We start from the raw sequence: 27,478 nt of genomic DNA, 5'->3' as shown, positions 1-27,478 counted from the left end.
TGGTGATAAACCACTTAAGGACGATTAAATATAGAGAAAAATTCATTTGGGAACTGACACAAATGTCACACTGGGTCCTAATGGGTTAATGGCTAAATACTGGGATGCTATATCACTTCTCTGTATCTTGTGAAAAAATATATAAGTATAATTGTTTCAGGATTTCCCACAGTATAACACATGAAAACAGAAAGCAGATATGTATTGCAAAGTAAGCTTTATTGCCAGTGACATAGGGGAAATATCCATATTGGAATTTTTTCTGATATATTGTACTCTAATTTTGATTTATACAATCCAACAGCAGTTTTAACAGTACATGTATTGCCAGGTTACTATGGCCCTTAACAGTTACAGTCCTGCAGATCTCAACATATGCATGTACCGTGTCTGCACAATCTAAAAAAATCCAAAAAACCACATCCAGTTATGACTTGTCAGATAGTCAGCCACAATCACTGAACCATGACCATGCAGTTATTACAGACTGGGCACCACTGCACAATCTTCCCTTGGAAATCAATGTCATGGCATATTTCCTAGTGAACAGAACAACACACCCATTAAGCCTCAGGCATGGCTTTTACAAGGATACGCTCACAGATACAATGGCACTTTATACAACTTTGGGAAAAAAAAATTCACACAGAGCTTGCTGAACATATTTTATAGTATTACGTTGGAAAACAGTAGAGATTTTTTTTAAATTTTTTTTTTTTTACATCTGATTTGGTAGCTATTTAGCTGTTTCACCACTTAGTAATATGAAATGGCTTCCACAAAAGCCGTTGGAAAACAACCAAATGATTGTGACATTTGTTTAAAAAAAAAAAGTTTTAAAAGAATTCAATATGTAGATGACAACAGCTTTTGGAATTGAAGAGGTGGAAGATCTGATTTCAGAATAAATACATAGTTAATTAAAAAAAACAAAGATTTATATTGCACTTTCCATCAGGTCACAGGGAGTATAATAAGGTAAATATGTTAAATCTTTGAATGGCAGTAAATAGAGCACAGTAAAAACAAGTCCACAGTAAATCTCAGAGCACGTTCATCGTTGTCATGGCAACACCACAATGATAACGAATATCCAGTGCGAGGGCCATGGGGAGACTTTATAGCTTTCATTTCATGGCAGATCATACCCTACACCTTTTCATTACCGGCTGTACCGTCTGTTATCCACAAAACAAAACGCAAAAGGACAACAAACAGCTTCGGGAACAGCATCGGTTAACGGATGTGTGATATGCAACAGGCTTTTTTTTTGAAACTTGAGTATGGTACCGGAGCATTGTTCTCTGTTGAAATCACACATCTGTGACAAGCTGCAGGTGAACAGCCCTCTCACTGATATTTACATTGTGGGTTACTGGAGTGCAAACTCTGTGATTTAAAAAATTATTCTTTGGTTCAAAATTATACAAATATATTGAAGATGTGTGCAGACACAAAGTCCTTTATAATAAAATCTCCAACTAATTTTAATATTTATTATGTGTCTGTCTATTATTATCTCAATAAACTCTTTTCTAGTGTAATTTTTACTACAGATGAGAAAAATTAACTCTATGAATGTAACATAATGCACATCTAGGCTGTGTATGTATGTAGAGTATAACTATATGTTAATGAATACATGTATCCTGTAGAACTCATATAGTAATCCATTTCTTCATAATGCATGAACCACAAGGAACACATTTAGAGTAAATCAGCGATGTTACAAGAACATCCCACTTGATCAGACATTTATATCTGACCTGCACCTGCTTTTGTACCAATCATGCAAAACAAAAATAAATATCCATTAGTATAAGTATGAAAATAATCACCACTACAATCATACACACCCACATACTGTATACATATTGTTTTGAGATACACATACTTCAAACTGCACCATAATCCACAGTTTGAACAATATCTAAAGGTACACACTAAAATAGAAAACATAAAGGGGTCAAAGGGCAAATTAAAGATCCATAGCTGGGTCAAACGGATAGCACATAGCAGCACTGAACTCAGTGTAGGCACAATCTGCTTTTTACATCATCAACAACAGCCCCAAAGAAAATCCACAGCTACTGAAACATAGGTGACCTATACAAGCACACGAATCAACATGTAGACAGTACATTTTGACACTGCATAGAGTTAAAAACACAGTACAGGCCAGCGCTCAGCTGTACGGCGCTAACGTCACCCAGATCGGATTCTAGCTATCAGCATCCACACATGTCTGCTCTTGTGTTCAGCTAATGGTACATCACTGTTATCTCCACTTTCCATCCTCTTTTCCTGGATGACTCAGTTGGCCTGGACTGGTTTTGGACCCACTGCAACACCGTTACAGTCCAGAATGTACTGCAGACAACCTTGAGGTGGACGGCCAGTGCCGTTCTTAGTGGGTTCACCAACAGTCTCTCCTGTCACGCCACTTCCCTAGAAGGACAAAGAAATAATTTACTCACAACTCACAACAACTTTTCTAATACTTTTTTTCTTCAAACATAAAAAATGGATTATTTTCATATGAAACTTGTGTGCTGTTTGATAATGTCCTGACATACAGTACTGTGCAAATGCCCAAGGCCAACATAAGGTTTGTCGGTTTAGTCAAGTTATATTAACCACACATATCAAGTGGTAACACATTTCATATTCAACAGTCTCTGTCATGTAAACAGAGTAACATATATGTATGTATTATACATATTTGAGTAGGCATTTATAAGCACTTTAACATTATGTATAACAAAATTGGGGGAGATAAAATTTTTAGGTGAAAAATGTCAAATTACTGTTCGGTAACACGTGGACTTGAAATGGACATCAGTTTTTTTAAGCTTAATGCAAACATTCAAAACATGCGGTTCTCGACACAAATTGATATCAAGTAGGACAAAACCTTTTAGATATTATGTTCAACTATGCTGAAAATAAATTTTGCAGTAAAATATTGAAAAGCTTCTGTTTTATTGCCATGAGAATGTGGTAACACGTGGACAAGTTGCCATAGTAACATGTGGATGACTCTTTACCATTGTATGCATCAGCAAAAATGTTGACTTGTTTTTTAAAACAACAAGCCAGATACAATCACAATGATTTTTTTAATGGATTTAATCCTAACACAGTGTTATTTACAACTTATAGTGGTCCATACTGATATAGGTAAAGTACAAATAAAGAGTAATTTCTCAGTGACAACTCACAGTCTTTTTAAATGTGACCAGTGTATGAATTCACCAACTTCATCATTCAGAATTTTAATTTCTCAGAAATAGGCAGTCTTTTCATGTCTATTTGTTAATTTAATGCAGCCTAGCAGAAGGTTCGGAACCTCTCCTGTTCTGTGTAAGTGGTATTTTAAAAAGGATAACAGTTCCATAAAATAGAGATCTTCAGCTAAAAAATGAGCCCACTTGATACATGATGTGTGCTTCATGTTGACGCTCACTTTCGCTTGATTGTACCCTTATCCATTTGTCAGTCTCTGTATTAAGATAAAATATGGATATAAGGGAAGTTTGTACAGCAGTACAAATGAAATTTTCAGGGAAGAAACAGCTCCTTTAAGCCAAAGAGGTAGTATTTAGTGTGACCTCTTTTTGCACTTAACATCCTTTAAGTGCGTCTTTAAGTCTTTTGTTCAGGGGTTACACTTAATAGTAACTTTAACCTTTAGAACCCTTTTAATTCAGTTTCCATGTGTCTTTTGAGACTGTGCACATATTTCCTGTATTTTCTTGTTGTATCTGAAGAAAAAAGAATGAAAAATGAATGTATGCTCATTTTAACTCTGCAAAAACAACAAAGCTAAAGGTGGCTGATGACTTTTGCACAGCATTGTATAATGTATAAATGACATCCTATTGCCTTCTGATTCTTATGTTTGGGTTGCATACCTGTGATGGTTGTATGGTGGTGGGTCTCTGTGGAGCATTAGCCTCCTTCTCGGCCAACTGGTTCATTTTTGCAAACACCATGTCTGCAATGAGTTGTCTGTCCTCAGCCTGGTGCTCCCCTACTAAGGGCATGGCAGAGCCCACCACCTGCAACACACAGAATAGAAGATAAAGCACTTTCTGACATATACACATATATCTTTACTTTAGTTTTAACATAAAGTTGCGGAAAACGTTATTAGACCACCCTTGTTTTCTTCAATTTTTTGTTCATTTTAATGCCTGGTACAACTAAAGGTACATTTGTTTGGACAAATATGATGATAACAAAAATAGCTTGTAAGAGTTTAATTTCAGAGCTGATATCCAGTCATTTTCCATGTTTTCTTGATAATAACCAAAATCACTTCACTTCTTACATCAATAGCTATGGCATTGTACTGACAAAAACAGTGCTTTTATGCATTCCATGTTTTCTTTTCTGTCTGTTTTAGTCACATGATACACACAGGGGTTAGTACTTGCTTGCATAACTATTGTTTTTGATGATTTTTGATGGTCTGATAATTTTTTCCATAACTGTATTACTCCTTATAAGTCTCCTACATGAATTTACCTGATTAATATTAAATACTTTGGATTCAAATGCTTTGCTACTTGTTTTCAGACTGAATGTGTCCTACCTCTGTTATATAATCTTTTCCGTCTTTTCCGTGGATGGCTTTAACTGCACATATATCCAGACCGCCGAAAATCTCACAGCAGGTGTCAACCCACAGCTTGTACCTAAACATAGATATGACAGTCGTCTCAGTCAAAACCAGGATATTACTGCAATATATTAGTGTTTGACTAAATTAAAGCAGGACTTTTAAAAAAATATATACAGTACATACATATTACTGCCTTATATTGATATGTCTACTCTTCTGAGGTTTAATTTATGTTTGATGAATATGCGGATAGACTCGACAATCAATATTCAGCCTCAGCCTCTACACATGCAACCGCATTAATTAACCGCCATTTTTTTTTAAAGGACACTCAGCTCATTCCTGTGTCAACATGAGTCATTCATGTATATATTTCCACACCCACCTGTCTGTCATGGCCACCTGTTCAAGCATAGCTGAACCTGTATTGGTCTTCCAGTTTCCAGATATGGATGTTCTCCTACAATGGAAAATGATTAATTCTGTTATTGAGTAAAAAAGTAACTAGAGTTGTTTTCCTTTTGTTCATATATATATATATATAAATACATACATGTAGGCTTTGTAGTCATTGCCAATCTTCTGGATTCTGATGTCGTATTTGGAGTCGACGAGAGGTTCTGTGGTGGTGTACGTCTGAGTGAGAGCCACAACACTGGCTATGTCCTGGAATTTAGTGTGATTGTCCACTTTCACCTACACACATGATTGCAAACATGAGCACAATAACATAAAGTGATTTTAAAAGGTATTCAGGAATTAAGTGATTCACAACAATGGCTTCCATATGCACTACCTAGCAAAAAAAAAAAAAAGAAAAAAAGATAGATTTCCCACCTGGAATTAATAAAGCAAATACTGTAGGTGTGAGATAATTACTGCAGTGATTAATATGCTTCAGCTGCAACAACTTATGTAGTGAGTAGCTTCTAATCTCTTAAAGAAACAATTAATTTGCTGCGGAGTGTAAAGATGGGACAATGCCAAGATTCACTGGGCTCACTGGGCTTGTGAAAGAGTGGTTCAGGGAGCTATTATTTGAGATGAGAAATCATTTTCACACATAGAACACAACAGAACAGAACAGTACAGAACAGAACAGAACAGAACAGTACAGTACAGAACAGTACAGAACAGAACAGAACAGAACAGTACAATACAGAACAGAACAGAACAGAACAGAATAGAATAGAATAGAATAGAATAGAATAGAATAGAATAGACAAAAGGGCTACATGGATTCTTCCCACCCTGCCCATCACCTGGTTGACCTGCTGTCCTCTGGGTGGCGTTTTAGGTCAATTAAATCCCACCATAAATCCCACCATAGTGTGCAATAACCACACACCACTGCCACATGTATGTTTTACATTGTTTACCCAGTTACATTTGCATTTACACTATTTACTACCCTGTTATATTTGCACTGTTTACACTATAGCATGTATGTTTACATTGTTTACAATATTACATTTGTGCATTTTTATATCACTTTTATATTTTAACACCACACTTTCTTACAGTATATCTCCAATTTGAACATATTTCGATTGCACACTACTTTATATCTTATATTTTTCAATACATGTCTGTATTTTAATGTGTTGTTTTTTAGATGTCAGTGAACTCTCGCTGGTAGAGACCACCTGCAAATTTGTTGCACAACTGGTGTAATGACAATAAAGCCTATTCTATTCTATTCTATTCTATTCTATTCTATTCTATTCTATTCTATTCTATTCTATTCTATTCTATTCTATTCTGTTTATGAACAAACTGAACAATGAAAAATACAAACAAAAAACACTCGGACACACAGTTCATTATAGTAGTACAGAATAAAAGAACACAAACGATTAACATGTGTAATGAATAAATCCTTGATAAAAGCAATATGAATAATGCAATAAAAATAACAAGAATAATACCAACAATAAATGCATTAACAATAAAAACACAGGTAATAAAACCAGCAAGTAAATGAAGCAACAAATAATGACTATATAAAAAATTTTAATAATTCCTGTTATTCCGTAAGTGACACGAAAAAATGGGCCCGAGAATGGCAAAAAAAAAATAATTCTAATATCTAATTTAGATTATTGATTGGCCACTAGTGTCCAGACCTTAAACCCACTGAGAATCTGTGGGATGTGCTGGAGTTGACTTTACACAGTGGTCTGACTCTCCCACAATCAATAGAAGCCCTTGGCCAAAAACTAATGCAACTGTGGACAGAAATAAATGTTGTGACATTTATTCAGACACTGCATAAGCTTTACATGGTGCAAAGGGTGTGTGAATGTGAATGTGTCCTGTAATCAAAGCTAAAGGAGGTACAGTGAAATATGGTTGGTGAGACTTTATACATATATATCATGTAGAAAGATGCCAAAATAATAATTAAAAAAAAAAAAAAAAAAAAAAAATCATCATACCTTTCCAATACCAGAGTGAGCATGTCCAATCTTCACCACAACAGGGAATGATGGCATGCTTACCTAAAGAACACAGAATTGTTTTAGTCACTACACTTAATGTTGTTTTTGCTTCCATTATTTCTATGTTTTAGTCTCAGAAACAGTTTAAGTGTATGTGAATATTTCTCACCATCTCCTTATAGTTTGGGTAAAAGGTCTGCTCGATCAGAGGGAACTTGTCAGCACCCAGCTTCCTGTAGGTGTTGATAAGTTGGGCAAACTGCGAATATAAAGGTAGATAACACATATACATTATTTTATTTGGCAGTGAAAATAGCAGCATAAATCATTCCTCTTCTCCTCCTGCTCTGCTCCACAGTGGAGATATTTGAGACTAAAGCGTTTACCGCCCACGGCTTGTCACACAGGTTGTAAATGGACTCGAGTGAGTTGATGCTGGGGACTCCTCCGTACTGCAGACCGATGATCAGGTTGCGGAAATCTTCATTCTGGGTCATACTGAAGGCATGCTGACGTATGAGGACAAAGTCGGGCTTGAATGACCTAGAAAATGAAATAACAGCAGAGATATGACAAAAAATAATAATAGCTGATAGAAGTAACAATCTGATAACAACAGGAAGCTATTTTTCACTTAAATCATTGTCATTTTATCTGGTTTCTCACCTGACAACCTTAGTGCCGTTCCTCAGAACCTGCATGTTCACGTTGCATGTACCGTTTGCTTGAGCCACGACGTTGATCTCATTAAATTCAGCCTGAGGGGGTGGATAGTTAAAAGAGGCATATGAGGACAGTCTACTTGAGCTTCTTTATTCTGCTTTACATGAGTCCTTGGATTTTTGTGTCTTGTTGAAATATACCTGCTCCACTTTGATGTCATAATCCCCGTGCACTTTCTTTCCCTTGAATAATTTTGCCCTGAGTGAAACAGAAACAGAGATAATGCATTAACTTTGATTTAACAGAATAATTCCCTGAACCTGGACCACAGACAGTACACAAATATGGTACTAATTTCCTATTGATTACCTTTCTGAGAGTTAATGTAGCACTCGGGTCCAATAACTTCATAAGAACCTAGAATTTGAATACAGAGCTTCTTACTGAGCCCTCTGTACAGACACACAGAGCAGAAAAATGCTATTGTTGATGCTCTTCCAACTGCTGACACATACTTTTTCTAACATTTTGTCCTTACAATCTGGCGGCAGTGATGGAGACAAACCATTACAGCCCATTTACTGGCGCTATGATTTTTAAGGCAACACTTCTATGGCATTCAGTCAATTTCAACTCATTTGCTACATCCTGTCTCACCAGCAATGGCACCCAGTGGGTTAATAAAGAAAGATCCAATGAGGGAACATGTCTATTGAACACAGTGAATTTGCAGTTTCATACGCTGTACCTATATCCATCGACTCAGCATTTTTTTAATGAACAGTTGTCTGGCTTTCCTTGCTTGAATGAGAATAACACCTGCTCATCTTTTCACTAGTGTCTGGTCCATTTTTGGAGACATGATCTTGGGGATTAAAATGGATCAGTATCAATATATTGACAGCTAAACAATCTGCATAGTCATTTTAACAGCCAACAGTCTTAACCCTGTAAAGCCTGAACCATTAAATCATTGACAGAAAATTCCAGTTCTTTGAAACTGGAGCCTTTATTAGTCCTTCTGAACAACCAAAAAAAACTTTTTTCAAATATTAATTTCCATGTATGAGTTTCAATTTTGTGTCATATTTGCTACATTGGGTCTCAATGCTCAAATATTAGCATTTTTGAACAAACAAAAACATGATATAACACAAACATGTCTAACAAATTGGTAATTCCTTTTCAAAAGTGACAGAGCTCTGCCTCCTTCCTCATTAATGACAATCACGTAGTGTCACTGGAGAGGCCTCTGGTGAATGAATTCCTCCCCCCTTTTGGGTTATCTGTGTATTGCATGTATCTAATTGTACACATCAGGTTTTACAAGAAAAAAAATATCACACTGATCATGTAGAGCAGCGGTCACCAACCCTGGTCCTCGAGATCTACTATCCTGCATGTTTTAGACGTTTCCCTCCTCCAACACACCTGACAGTCGTTATCAGGCTTCTGCAGAGCTTGATAATAGGCTTATCATCTGAACCAGGTCTGTTGGAAGAGGGAAACATCTAAAACATGCAGGATAGTAGATCTCAAGGACCAGGGTTGGTCATCCCTGATGTAGAGGGCTTCAAAACTCATGTATCAAATATGACACATTAGGTGTTGTTTTTGTCCTATACTAAAGTAAATGGGCAACATTGACAATAAAACAGTCAATTCACCAACAACGACATAGAGAACTTTTCAATGTCCCACTTTTCAGTTCCACAGTTTCAAATGCAAAATAACATCAGTTTACAGCAATGCAACAGTGGTGAACTGACATGATGCAATATTTCAAAAACCTGTCAGAAAATAAGAAAACTTCTATATTTCAGAGTGTTTGATTCACTTCGGCAAAATTTTACAGACTTTCTCCCCGCATCTCGAGCAACTAATGCTGCCTCTTCATCGAGGAGATAAAAGCTGAATAATTCATTCCTAGTGTAATTTTAGCAGAGGGATCTATTTGGTTGTGAAGGAAAACAAACATTAAAATATGAATCATCGCTCTTACATCAGGGGAAATTAAAAGGCAGCCCTGTGGCTTTGTGAACACTGTTTTTCCAAAACCCTGAGGAAAGAAACGCAGACACGGGACATGAAAAAGACAAGCCTCTCATTTCATTCAAATTTGAATTCTTGTCTGCATTGGGCAATGGCAGTATTGTGTGTCGGGTGTATGCCTTATCATTCTGCGCACAGAGCACAGCCCAGCTCAGCATTACTGAGCATCACAGACTGGTTCAAAATAGAACTCCATCCTACAGTACTTTCACCTCCAGCTTTCACACACATCTATAAATATTCATTTGTATTTGGCAGACACCTCAAAGAATCAAGCACCTTTGCTGACATTCCATTGAGTTTACCTGTTCTCCTCTTATATATAAATATATATTGCATTTGTTATCAATACCTTTTCCATTACCCTTGGCTAAGGAATTGGCTTTAAAACACAATTTAGCCTCTGGGCACTGCACTGAAGATGGGGAGAAGAAACTGATAGGCCATGTTTACTTGGATCATTTATTTGTTACAATCAATATTGGTACTTTCCTCATGAATTATAAATGAGATTAGATACAAATAAGACATAAAAAAAGATGCTGCTCTTGTGTGATTTCCAGTCTAAAAAAGACAATGCAGTCAATTGAATAACCTCACTGATGGATGGTAGGTTGCAAGTGCCACAGATTTGCCAAATAATTCAGTAAAAGAAATTTTCATTCAGATGATTCACAACAGAGCACGGCGAGCAGAGCTGAATATTAATGTCCCATCATGTAGCCTGCTTAACATTCACTCTCACTTGTGGGTTGTATTTGAATAAGGTTAAGCTCACAGTATGTAACATTCACTTCCTCATCCAATTTAGAACAGTCCCTTATGCATTTATGTGGTTATGAACATTGAATGAATGAGTTAGAAGATTCTGTGTACTTTATACTGAACTACACTGTAGAATAAAAACATGGAGGCAGTAAATCTCAGTCACTAGTCTGATAAGTAAGACACTACCATCTGCTCCTCCTGTCATAAGAGCAATTTATAGTACAGCATCCTTGGAACAAAACAACAAAAATCTCTGGATGAGTGACAGCTTCATCAGACTAATAAAACCACTGGCATCATGACAAAATGTTTCTGTCACTATATATGAGCTGGATACTTGATCATAATTACCCAATTTTATAAATGCACATTTTAATACGCACCTTGAAATACTGTACTTCTGTTAAACAGAGCCTAATTCCTATTTAAACAATTACTAATATTTGAGCAGTATGTATAATGATCAAAACATGCAAATATATTTTTCATTTTACCTTCAAGTCTCCTTAATGTTATGAAATGCATGGATAGTCATAAAAAGACTGAACATATTTCCAGTATTTTAATCCTGACTGACTATTTGTACAATTCTTTTAATAACTAAACACTTATAATTCGTTGTTGTGTCTTCGCTTAAAATAGACAAAACAAATATCACTGTTTTTGCATTTTATATACACGTACTGAGACAGCACTGTGACCCTTAAATCGACTTAGTGTGTTACATAATACACATTTATCTAGTTCACCTGAGGAATAACTAATATGTTTTAATGCTGATGGCTAAGCCTTCTGCCAGACATAATTATTCGGGAGCATTTCTGATTGATTCCATTCTCCTTTCTTGGAGCCACTAAAACTCATCACGCTGGTTTTCATTTGTGGCAGTGAGTAGAAATAATCTTTGCCCCTCCTAAAATGAAATGTAGCACATAAGTAAGACCTTGGATTAAAGGTGATCCAGCATTACAAAAAACATTAGGTAATCAGCAAAAGACTTCTGAAAACAGAGACATTTTGTATTTGCATAGACTGCCAGCAGTTATATGTACATATGTTTTTCATACTGCTAGTTTATGAGTTGAATGTGAAGTAAGTACGAATCCAAAAACATCTGCTGCAGCTTTCCTCCAGGATTTTCTAATTATTATGCATTATTTAGCTTCCCCAAAATTTGAGCTCTGTGTTCCTGAATGCAACTCACAGAGGTCTATCTTATAAAACGAAACCTTAGTTGAACTGTAACAGTGACTTATTTTCAGTGGGTGAAAGTTCTAGGGAAAAAAAAAAAAAACAGCCACAAACCACTGGATAAACATGTCCACTCTCTCTACTCAGTGGTATGAGCATCCATGAAAAATAGATGCAGCACTCAGACAGAGGAAGCTCTGGCATATAGCACAGCCACTGATCTCCTGAGTGTCTGTGTACTAGATACATGAAGTGAAGCGATGGAGCAATGTCAGAACACGGAACCACTTGAATTTATTTCATATCAGATCTTGTTAAATACCAACACTTATAGAGTGTAGAACACCATCTCACTCCCGGCCAATCCTGTTCAACATTCTCCATTACAATGACCTTTGATAAATGACATGGTTTCAGTGCGGTGTAATATACAGCCACAACAGTGTCACTACAGATGAGACATGGATCCTTATTCTTCTGATTAAACAAGCGACTTCCTCCACTTGCAATAAATATGGAACAAGTGAACGCATGATGCTGGCATCCATCCCACTGAAGAGGGTTTGATCTCATTAAAATTGATCTAGACTTCGATTACATAAATGGCCAGCCCTGCTCGCATAAACAAGATAAGAGGACACTGCCAGGCCACCTGACTTAGACCAGCCTATACTGCTCATGTTTTATGTTGAATCCCTCCTCTGTTGATGTTTCCAAGATTCTTGTTTTGATGCATTTGAGATAAGTATGTGGATGTTCTGAATTTTCCCACTTCCACACCACAGGAAAACGTAAACTCTGCTAAGTCTGCCCTGTATCCAGTGTGAAAGATGCCTCTGTGGCATGCATTAGTAAGACACCACAGTGTTATGTTACAGTTGTCTGATTTCTATCTCTGGGTGGCAACTGATAATTGCCCATAAATAGTGAGTGTACAAAAGGAGGCAATGGTAATTACATAGATGGGTTCAGGGAATGTGTCAGGGATCTGCTGTGCGATCCAGCTGCACAGTTCTAGCTGTAAAACTGCTGTGACAAATATGTTTTCTGTGTAAACAAAAATTGGTCACGATGAGATAAAATTTGCATATCAACAAGATCAGTCCAAATCTATAGAGATTAAAACACTTTGATTCCTCACAACCCCAGACAAACAAAGATGCTTACTATAAGCCACCTCTAAGTAACATCCCTCAGGAAACTGTCTGTCAACATAATGGCAATTAGCTTAAGCCTAGTCTTAACACTGACAACATGATGGCTCTCTCCATCAGCCGTCTGTGGAATACAACCATGTAGGTAAATGCTCAGTTTTTGTTTACCTGCTCTTATGCATCACATGTACAATCTGCATCATGGGCTGCAGCTACTTACATTAATCCTTCTCTATGTTAGTGCAGGGCATGTCATGTGATCCTGTGATAAAGCAGCGAGGGGAAACCCCATTGATAGGGAGCACTGCAGCAGACTGCTTTCAGAAGAATGATGTGCATATTCATCTATGCAAAATGTGCAAAACATATATTTTACAGATGGTAAAACACTACAGAACACAAAAGTCTGATCTTATTAGTGCTGATTTCTGATGTAAATTTCATGGTATTTTTCTTTCAGAATACCACACTTTGTACTGCATCACTATATATGACTTTGACTAAAATACATCATTTCAGGAAACAAGAAAACTCTCTCAGGACTGAATAGAAGATCATACAAATCCTCCATTTTGGAGTCTTGTCATTAATTCTGGGGATCAGTTAAGGAAGTATTCTGCAAAATGACAATGGACTTAATACAGACTGAACATTTATTGTTTATGTGATTTTTAGCCCTTTCATTGATACTATATTTGCATTGGATTTGAGGGAAACATTAGTTACAAAGACAGTGCAAACAAAAACACACAGCCTCTGAATGTATCATGGTAGATTCTATTTTTGAATAACCATAAAGAATATGCTGCCTTACCACTCTTGCTGTGGTTCATCAATAACCAGGAGAATCTTGAACTTCTTAGGTGTCGTGACTTGGGTCTGCTCCACTAGCCCTGCTGAAGCAGCTGTCTGCTTAACAACATTGGTGATGGAGCTAAAGAAGCCTGATCCAGTGGACTGGGAGGTCTGGGGTTTCCTTTCTGGAGCAGGGGAAGTTGCAGGAGGTGTAGGCCCAGCTGTAGGAGATTTGGCAGGTGTGGTGGAAGCAGGTGGAGGAGGCTGAGCAGGGTCAGGCCTCTGGAGGTCCGTCATGTAGCCATTGGGCAGGTTGGAGATGAACGTGCTGTCCGAGAGACGCCGGCGCAAATAATTCATGGCTGCAAATGAGAGAAAGAGAGCTAATCAACAAGCACTAGGTGTGGAAAAGGAGTCTGCAGAGGAGTCCCTGTCCTCAGTGTACAGCTGATAATGGCTGAGCTCTCAATGCAAACTCAGAGCGAATGTATTCCCTCCCAGTTCAGCAGAGCATCCTCAGAGCTCCCCCTCACTGGCAGTGACGCTACACACCGCCTCAGCCAATCAGCTCACGGTATGTTTTCCTCAACCGTTGCAAACGATGCTCTGCCTCTGCCTCTCCTTCCTCCTCTCGTCCTCTCCTCTCACCACTCTCACTGCCTTTTCTACCCCTCCCCCATTTTCTACTGCCTTACAGGCGTAATGCCTGTTTGAACCACACCATGGAAAAGAAGAGGGGTTTCCAGCTTAAGTGCAAGGGGGTATACCAAGTACTACATCACGATTACCAAACTCCTGCTTCCTTGTTTGCTCATTTTTCTTTGCACTGCATTTTGTGTGTCTGGGATGCAGCCATGAAATCTAAAATGGCTGTTAGGACTAGTGGGCAATGTTGAACAGGAGGAGAAGCATCAGCAGCTTGAGAGTCCCCTGAGACATGCACTAAACCTTCCTTCTCAAGTAAACCACTGAGTTCTGTAAATGTAGTAAAATCAGATGAAAGAAAAGACCCAGGAAAGTAAAATTTGATCCTTTTTTTTTTTTTTTTTTTTACAATAAATAATTGCCTTGATTGGAAACAGTATGATGCAACAGTTTTTTTTCCAGATATATGATTTATTTATTTATTTAATGGCATGTCCTTTGCTGTGTACAGCATTTCTTTGTTTTTTTTTTCTAAAGTAAAGCTGTGAAACTCTCATCCCTTACAGAGGACAAAAATTCATTTCTGGGTCTTAGTTAAGCTGGTCTGAGGTTATAGATAGTTATAACTAAAAAATGAACTATGTGAAGCTACCTTCTCATTCTTATATGTAAAAAAAAAACTACATACCACATTTTAGATAATAGGTCTCCTAATTAACAACAACAACAATATCATTTTTCAATGATCTTCAAAGATGAGAAAGAAAAAAACATTAAAATTGCCGCTGCAACTCCTAACAAAGTCAGCTCTAAAGCACAATACAGCCTCCTTTACAGTCTATCTAGAGTCTACAGAAAAAGAATGCAGAAATAAGTACATTATAGACCACAGAGGTTACAGATTTTGAACAGGGTCAGAAAACAAATCAATAAATCAATAATGTGACGCTCAGAGGTCACCATAAATATAGTCGAGGGGCTAGCTACGCAATTTGTTACGCACATACTTCAGGGCTGACACAATGAATTCATGTATATATATTATTATGAGTGACATTTTCTCCTAAATACAGAACAGTACAAGAAGTATTGATACTTGGTGTGTTTTAACATACTCTACCTTTGAAACTTGCAGGACAGGCTAAGTGATATTTTTGTACATTCAGCTGGGTGTTATGAGATTAATATTGTACACACAGATATGGTCCAGTGTAGATAAAAAAATAATCTATGCTAATAAAAATATTGAAAATATCAAATTTCACCAAATACACTGAAACATAATGCACAATTAATACTAGTGGATGCTGCAAATTCTTCTTAATAATTTGTTAAATGCTTTAACTCTGCAGATCAATGTGCTTGTTGTCTAAAAGTCCAAGTATGTTTTACCATTGAGCACTAAAGATCTTAAATCTGAACTTTTTTTTTTTTTTTTGCACAGATAAGCTTTCCATTGTTTTTTCTGTATTTGTGTTTATGGTGAATACAAGCTGCACTTATATGTACGAATCCATTTTTAATTTATAGGTCTACTCTGTAATACACACACTAACAGGGAGAAAGCTTAAGCCTTCCCATCAAAACATCAACTAAAATTATTTCAAAGTATACCTTATTCTTTTTCACATATTTTGAGACTAAAATGGTCTGAAAATGACATATTGGCTTTGGTGTTCTTGGCTCTGCAGCGTGGACTGAATCTTCTACTAGTAGGATGCCACCAGGTGGTGAAACTGGTTCAATGAACAAATAAACCAACATACACCTGGCTGCCCATCGCTGTAGTCCTGCTGTGATCATATGTTTTTGCTCTAATCTGGATGTTTAAATTAGACTGTACATGAGAGTGACCTTTTGTATTAAATGTCTGCACTGGAAACATAATTCTAGAACTGAAATGATTAATCAATTAATTGACAAATGCATTTTAAAAAATTATTTAATAACATTTTTCCTGAATCAAAGCATTGTTTCCTTCATTCATTTCATACGAATGCTTATTATAATACATATGACGATATGAAGATCGCCACAAAGTTGTATATTAGTTGGATGCAAATTTGTTGAAGACTGCAGTGCACATACTGTTTGTAGATGTCATCAAAAAAAGATTAGACCAACAAAAGTTATCAAAAACAATGGTTATGCAATTAAGCACTAACTCCTGTGTGTATCATGTGACTAAAACAGACAGAAAAGAAAACATGGAATGCCTAAAAGCACTGTTTTTGGCAGTACAATGTCATAGCTATTGATGTAAGAATTTGAAGGATTTTGATTATTATCAAAAAAAACATGGAAAATGGTTAAATATCAGCTCTGAAATTAAACTCTTATGAGCTATTTTTGTTGTTGTCATTATATTTGTCCAAACAAATGTACCTTTAGTTGTAACAGGCGCTAAAATGAACAAGAAATTGAAGAAAACAAAGGTAGTCTAATATTTTTTTCTGTGACTGTATATAGTTATTCTTATATATATTTTGTATATTTCTATATATTTATAGATGTTTTTATGTACACTTTCATACTGTTATTATTGTTGTTATTTCTTATATATTCTTTTACTTTAATACTTTTTGTGCTTGTCATTTCAGCTGGTTCTGGAATAAAGGGCAAGTTGTTTGCCATTTTCAGTCATGTCTTTTTCACATTTATGCATTTTTTTTTTTTTTTGCCTATTCAAATAAATGTTTAATCAAATCAAACTGAAGAAAATAACTGATAGATTAATCGATTACAAAACTAATTGATAGCTGCAGCTCTAGATAATTCATTATTCTACAGTGTTGTGTGTACATTACTAACATGCTCATCTTCTACAATGTATAGCTCTGTTGTAACCTATCATTTTTCTACCATCGCGTAACGGCAACATTTACTGTTTTAATTTCAACAGCAGATATAGACAAATATGTACAGCTCAGTAAAATTTCCAATCTCTCACCATCAGCACTGTTTCTTAACAGAGGTCCTGTGGTTTTGTGTTGGCTAAAGCACTGGTTCTAAACCCAGGAAAAACAAAATGTGTATCTCATATGTACAAAAATAAACAATGAAATACCATAATGACTAGATTTTCACTTGCACCACCTTAAAGTCTCTTCTTGTTTAATTTTTTACATCATTTTTGTCATAGTTTTTATTTTTACATAATGCTCTATCAAATTCCACCATAATATTCTTGTTACATCATTTACTTTCATTTTCTTTTGTGCTGTCTTTTATGTCTTGGTCTTTAAAATCATTTTCATCTTTTATGTGATATTTGTGTTGTTACATGTCTTACTTCTCATCTGCATGTCACATAGGTCAGCATTTATTTGTCCTTTCAAAGAGTTATCTGCTAATTCAGAAAATGAATTCACATATCATATTGTTGTTATGAATAAATGTACCTCAACAAAAAGCCTGGCAATCCATTTTTCCTGACAATAAGTTTATGGAAAGCAGGGCTGAAGCATTATGAAAATGTTTTATAATTATGCTTTAACATTTAAGAGAATATTACTTTTGTGGCTTTAATGATGCAACACCTATAACTGTGACTATCAGATCAGAATAAAACTTTACTGTATTTTCTGTCTTAAATGACTTGTCTTGTTTTTACTCCTCTCTTTTGCCTTTAGCTTTGCTTGGATATACAGTTGTATGATTCTTCAGTAGACTGTAATACATAAAGCAGTCCCTCCAGGATTTCGCAGGATTTTTTTTTATTGTTGTGTCCTAAAATGTCTGATTTTGCAGCAGCTTTTCCAAAAAATTGCGGTGAAAGTTGCGATGATTTAAGGCTTCTTTTATTAAAGTCACAGGAACATGGGCATTTGCAAATTACCTAGAACAATATTTTTTTGAGTTTTTAGCCTTAAAAAGCACCAGGAAGCCATGATTTTAAACAAAACAGGCTTTTTTTCATTCATTCATTTATTTGTTTTGAGCAGCCAATGAGAGCAGAGCGTCACAGAACACCAGCCAATGAGAGCTTAGCGTCACGGAACGCCAGCCAATCAGAGCGTAGCGTCACAGAACACCAGCCAATCAGAGTGCAGCATCACAGAACACCAGCCAATGAGAGCGCAGCATCACGGAACACCAGCCAATGAGAGCACAGCATCACGGAACGTCAGCCAATGAGAGCGCAGCGTCACGGAACGCCAGCCAATGAGAGCGCAGCGTCACGGAACGTCAGCCAATGAGAGCACAGCGTCATGGAACGTCAGCCAATAAGAGCGCAGCATCAAGGAACGCCAGCCAATGAAAACGCACTGTCACAGAACGCCAGCCAATGAGAACGCAGCATCACGGAACGCCAGCCAATGAGAGCGCAGCATCACAGAACATCAGCCAATGAGAGCGCACCGTCACAGAATGCCAGCCAATGAGAGCGCAGCATCACAGAACATCAGCCAATGAGAGCGCAGCGTCACAGAACGCCAGCCAGTCAGAGCAGAGCATCACAGAACGTCGGCCAATTAGAGCGCAGCGTCACAGAATGCCAGCCAATGACAGCGCAGCGTCACTTAACGCCAGCCAATGAGAGCGCAGCATCACAGAACGCCAGCCAATCAGAGCAGAGCGTCACAGAATGTCAGCCAATGAGAGCGCACCATCACAGAACGTCAGCCAATGAGAGCGCAGCATCATGGAATGTCAGCCAGTGAGAGCAGAGCGTCACAGAACGTCAGCCAATGAGAGCGCAGTGTCCCGGAACGCCAGCCAATGAGACCGCAGCGTCACAGAACGCCAGCCAATCAGAGTGGAGCATCACAGAACACCAGCCAATCAGAGCAGAGCGTCACAGAACGTCACCCAATGAGAGCGCAGCGTCACAGAACGCCAGCCAATGAGAGCACAGCGTTACAGAACGCCAGCCAATGAGGGTGCAGCATCACAGAATGCCAGCCAATCAGTGCATAGGGTCACACACACGCCTGATCCTTAGTTTTTCTCTTTCCTGATGTGCTGTTACACAGTTATAGCAAACGTTTTTTGTAATAAATAACTTATATACAAATGCAATGTAGAACAACATCCCTTTCATCCAAATACATGCGGTATGTTAAAGCATATTGGTCATGTTGTTATAAATGAGCTGCATAAATAAGTTTTGACTATGACTGTATGTCAGGGGTATCAAACACCTGTGGGCCACAGGTTACAATCTTCCATGCAGGATGAATTTGCGAAATGCAAAATTTTCACTGACAGTATCAACAGTCAAGGGTAACAAACTCATTTTAGTTCCAAACTCTAAAATTTTAACAATATTATCCTGTTGCAAAATGTTTTGTACTTTTGTAGATCCGAACTGTAATGCACATGAGGCATAATATTGTTAAAATTACACTTATTTTTTACTTCACTAATTTTAGGTTGTTCAGGTTATTCACATGTTTTGTAAAAGGATAGTCTGTAAATGTAGCTATTTTCATCATTAAAGTTGACTTTTTTGACACTAAAGTAAACATACACATTTGGAGCTGTCATTACTTAGATCTTTATGCTAATATTTTACTGGCCTGGCCTCTTGAGATAAAATTGGGTTGAATGTGGCCCTTGAACCAAACTTAAGTTCGACACAAGTTGACGCAGGTTTTGTTGCCTGACAGATCCACGGGAGCTTCAGTGTCCGCTTCGTCTCCACTAGGCCCACGCATCAGTCTTTTGTCTGCAGAGCAGTGCGTCGGATCGGTGCGCAGACGCAGAGCTTAGGCGAGTTGAGCTAACGCTAACTGTGATGTTATTCTGGCTCTAAGCTAATTTTGTCGGAGGTAAATTAACTTAAGATTGTTTCAGTGAAATTTCCTAGACTGTAGTTATTGTTGTTGGAAATAAATCCACGGAATCTAACCCGACTGTAAGTTCAATTGTTGTTGCGGTTCGGTTCACATTTTACTCAGTTTTATTACTTGATTTGTTACCTGGAAGTAAGCTAACTCGCGCTAACTACAAAGTTATTTGCTAAAGCTACACGTTAGCTGTCGCGGCTAACCTGAGCTTAGGTCATAGCGTCAAAAGTTAGCTAACGCGTTTTAGATATCCCGTGCTAATTTGACGGCTAATTATGACACGAGTAGTTAGTTTGCTTTATTGTTCCGTATTAATCCGTACTAATTAACCAGTTATGGTTCCTCGTATAGTATTACTAGCTAAACGAAGTTGGTGGAGCATTAGCTTAATGTAACCTAGCTTAAAGTAGCTAGCATTGCTAACATCAGCGTAGCGCTTACCGATGGTTTGAGCACTTAAACTGAAGTTGAACACAGGACATTTCCATCAAACTGCTGTACACAAAGAGACGGCGATGTTTTTATTTCGGCAAACCATTTAACTTTCTTCTGCTTTCTTCCATTTTTTTCAGGATCAAAGTTTGTGACTTCTTTGCTAGCATAACTTTGCTAACATCAATGTTAGCAATAAGCCCGTTCGTGTAATGCTAGTCACTAGAATGGACCTGTTGAACTCTCAGTTCCTGGACAAGATGAACAATAACATCGGGAGATTGCACTATGAAGGTTAGTTTTGAAGGTTATTATGGCTTTTAGACTTGTTGTAGTGTATCCACACTACATGTTTGTAAACGTTTCATACCAGCAGCATAATTAAGCAGAATACCCTTAGATGCACTAAAAGTGAATGTGAGTGAGAGCTGGGTGAGATTGATGCACTACTGTATTGAGAATGACACCTATCTAATGCAACAATACCGATACAATAACTTAGATCGTTAGTGTTTTATTCAACTATACATTATGTTAAAAAATCTTTCTACCTGTAGAAAATAGTTTGTGGACTCTAAACTAGTAGAGCAAACATTACCAACAGGATGCATCAGCTGACACTGTGTTAAGACTTTTTTCATCAGTGATATATTTTAGACTGGATTGATATATTAATTGTTTGATCATTAAAGGTCCTTGAGAGTCCCATATCAGTAATATGTTATAAATGAGCTAGATCAAGCGGTGACACTGGGACACATTTTATGTTCAATAAGCTATGTGTCGAAAACTAAAAGCTTATCACCATGTTTAATACATGTATGAATAGGTCTCAATAAGTACTGTCACATGATGCATGTTGCAATTTACATTAAAAAATTTGGGGGTAAAAATACAGAAATTACTCCTGGGTGACATGGGGACTCAAAATGAACTTTTTTTTTCTCACTTTTCGCAAATGTAGAAAAGATGCTGTTCTCGTATGAAATTGACACTAAATGAAACATAGGGCTTTAGCTATGATGTTAAACTGCTATTTGATCAGTATTGGATAAAAAAGTTTAAATGATAAGTTTTTATGAACACAAATATGTTGTGACACGGGGACAGCAGTTTGTCACTTTGTTCAGTTGTCATAAAGGACTTTGCGGGAACTAGAACACTACAAATATGCTAATAAACTTTTATTTAACATACATATTACAACTGAAGTGATATATACAACTAATATCAGAGGATATTTGACAATTAATTGGATTGTGAAAAACCTTTTTATGTTCTTGTATTTTTGAATAATTAGTTCCTACAGATTCAGACTTAAAATATCACTTATACATGCAAGAAAAAAATATTATTAAAGTTAATAATAGTGCATTTACATATATGTCAGAAGTATAACTTTACATAATCAGTTATATCTTTTTTTCCACTAGTGATACTGAATTTTGTGAACAGTTCCATAAAATAGTGTTCTTAAGCTAAAAAATGAGCCTATTTGAGAAATGACAGGTGAAACTTAAATTTTTGACACTGATGTTCACTTTTGCTTGATTTGACTCAAATGCTCCTTTTTCTCTTGTATTATTCTCTTTAAATTATGGTTAGTAATTTGTCATGTCCTCGCAAAAGTCGTTATTTGTAGCAGGAAATTGTAGTAAAATTATAATGGACTAAAAGCTAACCAATAAATCACAGGTTGGTAATTTGTTGTTGCTAACAGTTGTTCATGACGTGAGTAATTTGTTTGGTAATAATGCGGTGAAACTTGGGTTATTTCTGAACTTAAATGAATAACTTGCGCTGTGGAATCCTTTCTTCCAGATGAGTCCAGGACAGCCTCCCTGCCCACTGCTGTGTCCAATGTAACTGGGCCTCCATCGCACTGTCCAAGCAAACGGAAATATGGAGAAGAACAAATGGAAGAGCGAATCAGCTCCGATGAGGACCACATGACCAAAATGAGCAGGCTGTTTGCCACTCAATTGTAAGTGTCGATCAGCAGTGAATTAAGTTATATTTGTACCAGGCTATCAATAAATAAAATGAGATATCATTTTTTTATTTAGCTTTAGAAACATACCAAAATAAACCTGCTAGCCCAGCTACGGTAATGCTAATGGACTATGATGCAGATGAGTGTGTGACATATGTGAAAGGGGCAGATGGGCTGAAGGTGCCCCCTATCTTTACCAAAGATAGACTGTGTGTGTGAGACATGCACAACTTATTGTTTGTATTTTAAATCTGAAAAAGATTATCTAGTGTATAATTCTTTGATGCAAGTGAAGGGTCTGAAGACTATTCTTTTTCTCAGTTGGGACTGTTTGTTCCAGATGCCGTGTGCAGTGTTGCGACGGCAGAAAAATAAGTAAAAATGTACGTGTCACAGCTGTTGGTAATTTTTTGCACGACTGGGTCTGGAGGAGATGAGAAATTTCTCTTTCTTTCTTCAAAATAAAAAGTTTATAAACCCCAGTAGTACAGCACAGCAGTGTCATCTTCTGGAGAACATTGATAATCATGTATCTATGAACCTGTAGCTCATGGTTTTTGTATATTTATTTATGTTAATTCTAAAGGGGCCGGCCCTCTGTTGGAGAAAACCATAATGAACACTGGAGCTTCAATCACATTCCTGTCGATCACATCACTTCTTCCACTAATGGTCTCCATGGAAACCACCTGTATGCTTCCATCTCAGGCTACGCTGTAGATCAGCCTCTGGCCCTGACTAAAAGCAGTCTCGATGTCGGAGGCCGAGAGAGGTCTGTCATGGAACGTCAGCAGGTACATCACCTTAAAAGACCTTTAATAGCAGCTAAAAGCAACTTTCACCACCTTAACAAGCCTGCTAGCAAACATAACGTTGTCTCAGTAAGAGACGTTTACTATGGGGAGAGTTGATACAATCAAACTGTGCTGCAGCCTGGTGTGTGGAAGTATACCGCTGAATGTGTCATAGCAGTGCATGGCAACATTTGCATTTGCCAAAGGTTCACTAATTTTAGTCCTCATTCTTTTCATATGACCTCAAAATCTAAAACAATGCTATTTTATTTACAGAATCGTCCTTCTGTAATTACGTGTGCCCCAGCGAGCAATCGCAATTGTAACCTTTCACACTGCCACATGAATGGGTGCTCCCCGACCCCACTGGCAGATCAGAGGAAGGCCAACGGTGAGCTTTTAAGTGTTCTTTCTAACACTGTATATGTTTTTTAACTGATGGTCACAGCAAAAGACTGAATACCTAAATGTATGAAGCATTGGTTTTGTTAATTTCCTACATAAAATATAAAAATATACAAGAGACTGTGCATTAGGTTTGTAGAGTGGCTTTATGTCTGTGAATATGCATTGAATGTTATTTTGCATACTTTTAAATAACCATGTGTTTGGTCTCCTTTTTGTGTTATTGTAGCTAACACAGTTTGTGACCCTGTTATTGAGGAGCACTTCCGTCGCAGCCTGGGCAAAAACTACAAAAAGTCAGAGCCAGAGTCCAACTCTGTGTCCATCACAGGTTCAGTGGACGACCACTTTGCTAAAGCACTGGGAGACGCTTGGCTCCAGATCAAGGCGAAGGGCGGCGGTCACCGAACCCCAGAGGCAGATCCATAAAGCAGATCAACCTTGCAATCACTTTTAGTGATTTCATATGAGAGTGGAGATTGCACACTGTCATTTCTTGCCAAGCATCAATTTCCTTAACCCAAGAACAATCGAAGACATATGGTGCTCACACAGGCTGTTCACTCGTGAGCCTCAAGGTTCACAACCTGTCAGATTTGTATGTAAAAATTGACAAAGTCTGTTCATTCAAAAAGAGAAGAGAAAGGAAAAGAATCGTGGCAGTGTTGACTATGTTGGTTGTGAAAACTGTACAATCATAGATTTTATTTTGCTTTGATAATGAGATTGACAGAGTGATCAGTTACTGGGAGCTCAGGCTCTGTTTTACATGCCTTTCACATGCCTCAATAGCCAAAGAAATTCCCTGCCTTTTGCAACATACAAGCCATAGATCTAGTCTTTGCTCAGCGCTACCATTCATGGTTTTCATTTTAAAGTTACACTGCTTTGGAATCTCTATTACTTGAAAAGGACAGCCAGGTCTGATCTGCACTATTACATTTTTGACCATTGTAGATAGCAGGTTACCTGTTTCATTTGGAGGATGTGTGTTAAAGAGCGTCTTGTGTTTTGAATTTGTGATACTGCAATCCAGGCCCTGGTCCCCTGTTTTCGGAAAACACTCATTTCTAATCATTCTGAACTGGACTTAACCCACTATTAACTTAATTTCACCCACTCCCAACATCAAGGCTGATCGCGTAGTAGACTAATATCAACACTAGTAGATATCTCTCTCTAACTAGAAAGCATGTTTCAAATAGCTGGTTTCTATTACAAACCTTATTCTATACGATCTATTTACTCAGAATTTATTTTTTATCTGTAACATTTTAGAAATACTCACTGCTGGTACAGTTGTACTCAATATATTTTTTGTATCTGGTTTTCATTACTATACGTAGGTGTTTATCTTAGCATCCATCTACAAACACAGCCTCTGGCCAGGTTGTCTGAATGCAGCGACGTGGGCTGCGTTGCTTTGTTACTCTGTGGAGCTGTCGATGCCAGGGCTTAATACGTGACTGAATACAGCTCAATATTAACCTCTGTAGCAGTCTATTAGCTTTATTTATTCTTAACAGTAAGTAGTTTCACATTGACTCTGCAAAACATAGCGACAGAAGAAATCCTTGTTTCTTCTGAGAACAGCCGAGGGAATATCCATTGTGTGAACTGTAAAAGCAGTCGCATCCTTCTGAATTAAAACGAAACGATAAGGAATTTTTTTTTTTAACAAATTCACCAGAAAATGACATTCCAAATCGACTGCCTGACAGTTTTCAGCCACCTCCATTTTTGTTATGCAAAATCTGTTACACTTTTTTTCATGACTTCTTTAATCATGGTGATCTTAATCTGCAAAAATCTTCCTTAAGTGAGTTATTTTAAATTAATTTCTACTTATAGTAGTATTACCTGTTGGTCAACACTGATTGAGAGATGGTAACTCCAGATTGTTTTTTGTCTGTGAACCTACATTTGTATTTGTATTCTAAGTTGTTATTCACTATCTTGTGCTTATATTTTATTTTACTCATTTCAGACTATCATTGCGCCGCGCGGAATGATCATAGATATTTTTTTTTCTGTTAAGAATAGTGTACTCATGTATCATGGATGTTCATTATCTTCTAACCATGCTTTTTATCTTTCTAAAAGTTGATTATTTTCCCACAGTTGTAAGTTGATTTATTAAGTGCAGGAACACAACAGTCTTTTGGTGAAAGACTTTCTCGGTGCAGTGTCAGATAGACGTCTGTACTAACCGTTTAAAGAGTTTTTAGGTTTCTGTGTGTACCATAGCGGACTTTAGGGATTATCACGGGATCTGCTTGTTTGATACAAGTAGATTTTCAGTAATATGTTTGGGGTGTTAGACCATCGTTATTTAATTACTATATTTAGACTACCTGGATCTCAAAGACTGCAGAAAGTTCCACGTCATATAGAAAAGGAGAAACATTTGTTCACTTTTGTTATTTCTCTGGAAGAAAATGCCACTGTTTTGTACTTAATTTCTTCCAAATAAACAAAATGAATGCATTACTTTGTACATATGTTTTAATTGTTTTTACCTGTTAAATCTGCTGCTTTCATGCAGATTTGGGGGGCAAACAGGTTTTCTGATTCAAAGGCACAAAAAAAAACATCTTTTAGTCAACAGAGATGTCATTTATTATCAGAGTTCTAACATTTGCAGATGTGAAAAAGTCCTCTCTTAACCCTCAAGGACCCAAACAACCACTGGCAACCAAAACTATCTACTGACGTAAGATGCGTAATAGCTTCTGAACCACTAAACCTATCAGTATGTTGAAAAAATTAAGGTAAAATGCAGTTTGTCATGTTTTCATGCACTTAAAAAAAAACAGTAAAATTCCAGCAGCAGGGGTGCTGAAAAAATACTGTTAAATAACGGAAAATAACCATCTCATAAAAATACAGTAATTTTCCATAATTAAAATACAGTTTTTTGCCCTAACTTTACATGACATTTTGCATTTTTTTTTTTGGCTTTTTAATGTTTAACTAGAAGCACTCGGAGAGCGCAGACCTCCGCCAAGGCTGATCAGTGGCCCCCCCCGTGGGCCCCCCCACCCCCGATCACCACCAAAATTTAATCATTTCTTTCTTATCCCGTTTCCAACAAACCCTGAAAATTTCATCCAAATCTGTCCATAACTTTTTGAGTTATGTTGCACACTAACGGACAGACAAACAAACAAACAAACCCTGGCAAAAACATAACCTCCTTGGCGGAGGTAATAAAGAATATTTACCTGTATTAACACAATCAAATTACTTATAAATATGTATGTAAATAATTTTCAATGAGACTAAGTTGTACAATCCACTGATAAAAACTATATTTGGACAGTTTATCAGTGCTTATACATGTTATACATTCACAAAAATCTATTCAACATTTTTGTTGTGAAACCTCTCGTAATTACACAAGATACTTGTCAATTAACAAACAAGTCTTGTTAAACTTACAGAACAAATACTTCTTTTATGGTTAATTGTCAGTAATTTTATCTCGTATTATTATTATTATTATTATTATTATTTTTTTGAGTATTAAACTTTAACAGTTTAATCTCATAAATAGAAAAGAAATATTTGTGAAATTACGATACATTTGCAAATGTATTTTCACTGTATTTTTCTGTGAAAAAAAACAATTATTTTAAAAAATAGAATTTTTTTGGTTATTCACAGTTACAGTTTTTTCGTGTTATTTTACAGTTGACATGTAAAATCAGTCTAATTTTGTGATTT

The 27,478-nt window shown here is 36.9% G+C and overlaps 2 protein-coding genes across 3 annotated transcripts; one reads left to right on the top strand and one right to left on the bottom strand.

Annotated features, from left to right (window-relative positions):
- Window positions 1-200: 200 nt before the first annotated feature.
- Window positions 201-14,197, bottom strand: LOC115422790 (synapsin-2-like). Its single transcript, XM_030139333.1, has 11 exons — window positions 13,711-14,197; window positions 7,932-7,989; window positions 7,735-7,826; window positions 7,455-7,611; window positions 7,238-7,327; window positions 7,066-7,128; window positions 5,181-5,323; window positions 5,013-5,087; window positions 4,598-4,700; window positions 3,915-4,061; window positions 201-2,448 (listed from the first exon to the last, which is right to left on the bottom strand). Exons 1-11 carry the CDS (start codon window positions 14,049-14,051, stop codon window positions 2,314-2,316), a joined length of 1,404 nt encoding a protein of 467 aa, XP_029995193.1. The 5' UTR covers window positions 14,052-14,197; the 3' UTR covers window positions 201-2,313.
- A 5,795-nt stretch (window positions 14,198-19,992) lies between these two features.
- LOC115422868 (transcription cofactor vestigial-like protein 4) lies at window positions 19,993-26,240 on the top strand. Of its 2 annotated transcripts, none has more exons than XM_030139472.1 (6): window positions 19,993-20,110; window positions 20,701-20,854; window positions 22,382-22,544; window positions 23,140-23,347; window positions 23,624-23,738; window positions 23,982-26,240. In XM_030139472.1, exons 2-6 carry the CDS (start codon window positions 20,773-20,775, stop codon window positions 24,179-24,181), a joined length of 768 nt encoding a protein of 255 aa, XP_029995332.1. In that variant the 5' UTR covers window positions 19,993-20,110; window positions 20,701-20,772; the 3' UTR covers window positions 24,182-26,240. The 2 variants fall into 2 exon arrangements, with proteins under 2 accessions (XP_029995332.1, XP_029995331.1); XM_030139471.1 differs by having other exon boundaries at window positions 20,022-20,196.
- Window positions 26,241-27,478: the final 1,238 nt, after the last annotated feature.

Source organism: Sphaeramia orbicularis, chromosome 7 (assembly GCF_902148855.1).
Source record: "Sphaeramia orbicularis chromosome 7, fSphaOr1.1, whole genome shotgun sequence".
Lineage (NCBI taxonomy): Eukaryota > Metazoa > Chordata > Actinopteri > Kurtiformes > Apogonidae > Sphaeramia > Sphaeramia orbicularis.
Note: the sequence above shows the minus strand (reverse complement) of the source record. Positions and strands in the feature narration are given on the sequence as shown.

Excerpts from the sequence above, each read along its gene's own strand:
- LOC115422868 (XM_030139472.1), top strand. The coding sequence starts at position 20,773 with ATGCTAGTCACTAGAATGGACCTGTTGAACTCTCAGTTCCTGGACAAG. Across the intron at positions 20,855-22,381 it reads CGGGAGATTGCACTATGAAG|ATGAGTCCAGGACAGCCTCC; the intron begins GTTAGTTTTGAA and ends CCTTTCTTCCAG. Across the intron at positions 23,348-23,623 it reads CTGTCATGGAACGTCAGCAG|AATCGTCCTTCTGTAATTAC; the intron begins GTACATCACCTT and ends TTTTATTTACAG.
- LOC115422790 (XM_030139333.1), bottom strand. The coding sequence starts at position 14,051 with ATGAATTATTTGCGCCGGCGTCTCTCGGACAGCACGTTCATCTCCAAC. Across the intron at positions 7,990-13,710 it reads GATGAACCACAGCAAGAGTG|GGCAAAATTATTCAAGGGAA; the intron begins GTAAGGCAGCAT and ends TGTTTCACTCAG. Across the intron at positions 4,701-5,012 it reads CAGGTGGCCATGACAGACAG|GTACAAGCTGTGGGTTGACA; the intron begins GTGGGTGTGGAA and ends ATCTATGTTTAG.